The sequence below is a fragment of the Primulina eburnea genome, chromosome 7, assembly GCF_022965805.1.
Source record: "Primulina eburnea isolate SZY01 chromosome 7, ASM2296580v1, whole genome shotgun sequence".
NCBI classification, from domain to species: domain Eukaryota; kingdom Viridiplantae; phylum Streptophyta; class Magnoliopsida; order Lamiales; family Gesneriaceae; genus Primulina; species Primulina eburnea.
This window is the reverse complement of record NC_133107.1, coordinates 30,632,056-30,639,234: the sequence shown is the minus strand read 5'-3', so window position 1 is coordinate 30,639,234 and position 7,179 is coordinate 30,632,056. Positions and strand designations below refer to the sequence as shown.

General features: G+C 41.2%; 1 protein-coding gene across 1 annotated transcript; it reads left to right on the top strand.

Moving 5' to 3' along the window:
* Positions 1–694: 694 nt before the first annotated feature.
* On the top strand, positions 695–1,465 carry LOC140835858 (uncharacterized). Its single transcript, XM_073201268.1, has one exon. It carries the CDS (start codon positions 695–697, stop codon positions 1,463–1,465), a length of 771 nt encoding a protein of 256 aa, XP_073057369.1.
* The last annotated feature ends 5,714 nt before the right edge of the window (positions 1,466–7,179 follow it).

Here is a 7,179-nt window from a genome sequence, read left to right as displayed (position 1 = left end):
TGCCTTTTATTTTAATTCTGGCTGTTTACACGCATACGAGGATTTGAAGAAGTGCTTAGTGACGGCTCATGTCTTGGTGGCACCAGATTGTGTTGTTAGTCAAACTAGCTGTCATGAATCTTATCTCACTAGCTGTCATGGACCCTATCTCATCATGTATCTTATCTCATTTATTAGATTAGTTTTGTTAGCCATGTATCTTAGGCTGATTCGGTGATTCCTAGTTTTTAGAGGCCCAGCTGTTTCTTTTCCTTTTCTTTAGGAATTAGTTGTACGCTTTGTTTATTTATGTACCGTGTATTCCTTCTTCATTAATGAGATTAGAATTATTCTCTCTCAAAACTTCATGGTATCAGAGCCATGGGGGAATCTGAGAAAACTCCAAAGGGATCTATTCCATTTCCCTCCTCTTCTTCTAATCCCTCCGACAACAGCCCTATAACTAGTTTTATCACGAGTCATAAATTGACCGATAAAAACTATCTCCAATGGTCCCAATCCATGATGATGTTCATCAGTGGGCGAGGACGAGATGATTACCTCACTGGTATTGCGGTTCAGCCCAATCAAAGTGACCCAAATTTCAAAGCATGGCGTACTGAAAACAATCTTGTTATGTCTTGGTTAATCAACTCGATGACCATAGATATAGGCGAGAACTTCCTGCTGTATGCCACAGCGAAGGAAATTTGGGATGCGGCCCGTGATACTTTCTCCTAGCAGCGAAAACACCATTGAACTCTTTCACATTGAAAGCATCCTGCAAGATCTACGTCAAGGTGAGCAATCTGTCACAGTGTACTTCACCACCCTCACCCGATATTGGCAACAACTGGATCTCTTTCAGTCCTATCAGTGGAAGTGTGCTGATGACAGTGCCTTCTTCCGCCAAATTATCGAGACCAAGCGCATATTTAAATTCCTTATGGGTCTAAACAAGACTCTTGATGATGTGCGTGGCCGTATCCTCGGGACTAAGCCTCTACCGGCCCTTCGTGAAATATTCTCTGAAGTCCGCCGAGAAGAAAGCCGTAAGCGTGTCATACTCGGCCAATCTGACAGTCAACCAACCATCGAGGCCTCTGCTCTCATCACCGCTAATGACAACCTCACAGACCTCACGGCCCTTGCCTCCCGCAACAGCAGCAACAGTCATCCGAAAGCTCGACCTTGGTGTGATCATTGCAAGAGGCCAGGCCATACAAAAGAAACGTGTTGGAAAATTCATGGCAAGCCTCATGATTGGAAGCCAAACCGAAGCCAAGACCGAGAGGCACGTGCAAACACTGTCACGCAGCCTCCTCTTCAGGCACCCACTCCCTTCACCAAAGATCAAATGGATGCCCTACAGAAGATGTTCACTCAGGTAGGAATTCCATCAAATGGTGTTGGCATGCATGTGTCACAGTCATCATCTACTCCATGGATTGTAGACTCCGGAGCTTCAGGATCACATAACAGGTGACAGATCTTTATTTTCAACTTATTCTCCATGCACCAATTACCAAACAGTGCGTATAGCAGACGGCACACGAGCCCATGTCATTGGCGAAGGCCAAATTCGTATCTCTGAATCTATTGTCCTTCAATCTGTGTTGTTTGTTCCTACTATTGATTGTAACCTTATCTCAGTAAGCAAGCTCAATTGTGAACTTAAATGTGTGACCACTATTCCATTCAAATTGTTGCGTGTTTCAGGATATGAGCTCGGGGAAGACGATTGGCAGTGCTAGACTTTGTTCCGGTATCTATCTCCTTCAAACCAAACCCAAAATGAGAAGTTTTGACAGTCCTCAGTGTTGGTCAATCAATAAATTAGGAAGTCAATCCAATAAAGATAGTGCAATAATGTTGTGGCACTATCGTCTTGGCCATCCCAATTTTTCATATCTCAAAAAATTGTTTCCTTCTTTGTTCATCAATAAAAATCCGAACTTATTTCACTGTGATATTTGTCAAATTTCCAAACACACTCGTGGCATATACTCACCGGTTCCATACAAACCAAGCACACCCTTCTCCCTTATTCACGGTGACATTTGGGGGCCAAATCGGATTCCAAATATCACCGGGGCTAGATGGTTTCTCTTGCTTGTTGATGATCATACACGTTTAAGTTGGACCTTCCTCATGAAAGATAAATCTGAAACAATAGAGCTCTTCAAAAATTTTTATGCCATGGTTCAAACACAATTCCAAACAAATATTCAAGTGGTAAAAACTGATAATGCTCGGGAATTCTTCAATACAACTCTCAGTCCTTTCTTTCAATCTTGCGGTATCGTTCAACAAAGCTCATGTGTGGATACTCCACAACAGAACGGTGTCGCAGAAAGAAAGAATCGCCACATCCTCGACATATCTCGTTCTCTCCTCTTCCAATCTAATGCACCTAAAAATTTTAGGTTGAAGCAGTCCTTACAGCCACATATTTGATCAATCGCCTTCCCTCTCGTGTCCTCAAGTTCAAGAGTCCCTTAGATGTGTTTCTATCCCTATACCCTAGTAGCCACTTAATCACAAAGATACCTTTCAAAATATTTGGCAGTACGGCCTTTGTTCATATCCATTCTCAACACCGTGGTAAGCTTGATGCCCGCTCAATTCGTTGCATTTTTCTAGGATATTCTCCATCCAAGAAAGGGTACAAGTGTTTCTGTCCAACTACACAAAAAATTTTTCACTCCATGGATGTTACATTCTTTGAGGATAAGCCATATTTTTCCAATTGTGTAATTCAGGGGGAGAATCACACTACTTATGAATCACACAATTGGGAATCTCTCCTTGAAAACACTGACCACATCACAAATACAACTCCAACTCCGGTTTCTGCTCCAATTCCAGTTGACGATGTCACTCCTGATCTTGATTCTTCTACCTTATCTCCGTGTGCCCATCCCAAACACCTCTCTCTTCCCGATGAACCAATCAAAATGTACACTCGGAGACCACAGGAAAACTTGCCGGAACAAAATCAGCACCACCAATCGTCTACTACAAGCTCTCCTGAACATACCAGCACCCCACAACCTCTCGAACAAGTTGGTAATCAGCAACCGAGTCCTCCAAGAGATGATCATAGTCCAGAACTTCCTATTGCTCTGAGAAAAGGTACTCGGACCTGCACCAATCATCCTATCCAGAGATTCGTGTCGTACTCCAACCTGTCTACCAAATACAGAGCTTGTGTGACAGCATTAGATGAGATTTCCATTCCTAGATCTGTTCACGAGGCAATGAAGATTCCAGAGTGGAAATCAGCCACTCTAACAGAGTACCTAGGCCCTGCAAAATAATGAAACATGGATCTTAACTCAACTTCCTCCAGGGAAGCGAACCGTAGGGTGTAGGTGGTTATACTCGGTAAAACAAAAGGCAGATGGAAGCATTGATAGGTTCAAAGCCCGTCTTGTAGCAAAAGGGTACACACAAACGTATGGTATTGATTACCAAGAAACGTTCGCGCCGGTGGCTAAACTCAACACTATCCGGGTCTTGCTCTCTATTGCGGTAAATCAGGAATGGCCTTTGTTCCAACTTGACGTGAAAAATGCATTCTTGAATGGGAACTTAATTGAAGAAGTTTACATGGATGTTCCCCCCGGATTTGAATCTAAGCAAACAACGGGAAAAGTATGCCGACTCAAGAAAGCCCTGTACGGACTCAAGCAATCCCCTCGTGCATGGTTTGAAAGGTTCACCAAGGTGTTGAAACAGGATAACTATTCTCAGTCACAGGCCGATCATACTCTTTTCTATAAATACTTTGATGATGGGCGTATCACCATCATAATTGTATATGTAGATGACATCATCCTCACCGGGAATCAAAACGATGAATCACAGCGGTTGAAAGGCCTTCTCGCAAGAGAATTTGAAATCAAAGATTTGGGGCACCTAAGGTATTTTCTCGGCTTAGAGCTAGCCCGGTCTACAAAGGGAATTTCTGTGTCTCAACGCAAGTATGTGATTGACTTGCTCCATGAAACAGGAATGAGTGGATGTAGGCCAGTTGATACTCCAATGGATCCAAACACTCGCCTGATGCCTCGAACTGAAGAAGCCGCATCAGATAAAGGTCAATATCAGCGCCTCGTAGGGAAGTTAATCTACCTCACTCACACGCGTCCCGACATTAGCTTCTCGGTTAGCCGAGTAAGTCAGTTCTTAAGTGACCCTTCAGAAGTTCACATGGAAGCGGTATATCGTATCCTTAGATACCTCAAAGCTGATCCAGGGAAAGGACTCATGTTTACGAAGTCATCTAACAGATCTCTAGAGGTGTATACTGACGCTGATTGGGCAGGTTCACCAAGTGACCGAAAATCTACTTCAGGGATTTGTTCATTTGTTTGGGGCAATCTTGTTACTTGGCAAAGCAAGAAACAACATGTGGTTGCTAGAAGTAGCGCAGAATCTGAATACCGTGCTTTAGCTCAAGGGATATGTGAAGGAATGTGGTTGAATCGTCTCCTAACTGAGCTGAAAATCCCAACATCAGGCCCAATTCATCTAATGTGTGATAACCAATCTGCCATTGCTATAGCCAAAAATCCTATTCATCACGACAGGACAAAACATGTCGAGATCGACAGGCACTTCATTAGTGAGAAGATCGAGAGTAATGTGATAAGATTGGCTTATGTTCCCTCTCGACAGCAAGTTGCCGACATCCTTACAAAGGCTCTATTTCGTCCCAACTTCACCGAACTAATGATAAAACTTGGGCTTACAAGCATTTATCGGCTAGTTTGAGGGGGAGTGTTGTTAGTCAAACTAGCTGTCATGAATCTTATCTCACTAGCTGTCATGGACCCTATCTCATCATGTATCTTATCTCATTTATTAGATTAGTTTTGTTAGCCATGTATCTTAGGCTGATTCGGTGATTCCTAGTTTTTAGAGGCCCAGCTGTTTCTTTTCCTTTTCTTTAGGAATTAGTTGTACGCTTTGTTTATTTATGTACCGTGTATTCCTTCTTCATTAATGAGATTAGAATTATTCTCTCTCAAAACTTCAGATTGGGATCTACCCTTCGAGGTCATGTGCGATGCCAGTGATACTGAGGTGGGGGATGTGCTTGGCCAGTGGCAAAACAAGGTATTTCATACAATTTACTACGCAAGTAAGACCCTAGATGAGGCTCAATTGAATTATGCAACAACTGAAAAGGAATTACTTGCAGTAGTATTTGCGCTTGACAAATTTCATTCATATCTTGTTTTGTCCAAAGTCATTATTTACACAGACCACTCTGCACTAAAAAATTTACTTGCTAAGAAAGATGCAAAGCCACGACTACTTAGGTGGATTTTATTGTTACAAGAATTTGATCTAGAAATAAGGGATAAGAAGGATGTCGAGAATCTGGTAGCGGATCACTTGTCTAGATTGGAGCTGATTAGTACTGACTGTGTAGATCATGCAATTAATGACTGGTTTTCTGATGAGCAGCTATTTGATGTGAAACACTGTCCTTGGTATGCAAACTTCGCTAACTTTCTTGTCACAGGCACACCATCACCCAATCTATCGTTTCACCAACGAAAGAATTTATTTTCCTACGTGAAGCATTATTTTTGGGAGGAACTATTTTTGTTTAAGATTTGTGCATATTCCATGATAAGAAGATGTGTTGCAGAGGAAGATTTTGGTCAAATTCTCAGCCATTGTCATGACTGTGAGGTAGGTGGTCATTTTGACAAACAAGGACGACATCTAAGGTACCTGAATGTGGCTTTTTTTATTGGCCAACCCTATTTAAAGATACTCATTCTTATGTGCTTGCCTGTGATAAATGCCAGTGGACAGGTAACATCTCTAACCGTCATGAAATGCGATTAAATAATATTCTTGAGTGTGAGGTTTTTGATGTGTGAGGGATATATTTCATGCGACCGTTTCCCAGCTCGTTCACGAAAAAGTATATTTTGGTGGCGGTCGACTATGTGTCTAAGTGGGTAGAGGCAAAAGCATATGCCACAAATGATGCTCAAGTGGTCGTGAAATTTTTTTAAAAAATATTTTTAACAGGTTTGGGACACCACGAGCAATCATTAGTGATGGTGTCACCCATTTTTGCAACAAAAGCTTTGAAAAACTTTTGAGCAAATATGGTGTCACACATAAGATATCTTGATGCGATTCTTCGACCCACGAAAAGTAAACGCGCTCAAAACGGAGTCGCGCCCTCGATTCGATGAAATAAAGAAACGGTTTTGTTGTCCCGATCCTTTTGACACAAGTAAGTTCTTTTGGTCTCCAACATAATCCCATGCATCACGAACCCTTCGGAATTCACGTCATGCCCGATCAGATTCATATCATACTCCACTTCTTCAAAAAGATTTGTCCTCAAATCTTGGCTAGCTACGCAAAAACGAAGCACGTTAGTAATAAAAAGAATTAAATCATCAACATGCTTACCTTTAAACTCAAGTTTGTAGATGTTATCAGGTGCTCGCTTCATCATTACTGGAATTCCCAACTTCACGGTAGCCTTCCCTATGTATTCATACATTGCTCCATACGATAAATAACAAATGATAACAAATGACATTAATAAAATTTCATTAAGCATCACGAAAATTAAATTCATCCCCTTCTTAGACCTAGTCAATACTAAAATAATATCCATACATGTGTACGACCATAGTTCACTTAGGAATAAGACATAATTGATGCAACACATAAGAATCAAGCTTAGATGCCCTTTCCCTATACCCAATGCACCCTTCACTACAACATTTAACATACCTCTTCAAATGCAACCAACACATATAATCATGGATTATATCAATGATAAAATAGCAAAAGTATGCTCCACTAGCACGTAACTCATGCGATGAATATAGAATGTCAAATTTAATCTTTTTAAACATATATTCATCATGAATGACACAATTATGATACCCAACAATCAATCTCTCAATACCATGCCCACACACATATAAATCATGCAAATAGAACAAACTAAATGTACTATCCATGTAATCGTTTAACACCTCATGAAGATTTAAGCATAATGCATACAATCCGTGGCCATGATTCAGTTTTATCAATTTGAAAGCTTTTGAAAAATCAAAATCAGTACCATTTGAACTTAACTCGATCAATGCCACACCACTCTCACCTCCATGAATCCTCGACGAAAGCGCTAATTCAAAGTAATCCTTT

Bases quoted from the DNA above. Each gene is read 5' to 3' on its own strand.
- LOC140835858 (XM_073201268.1), top strand. From the start codon at position 695: ATGCGGCCCGTGATACTTTCTCCTAGCAGCGAAAACACCATTGAACTC.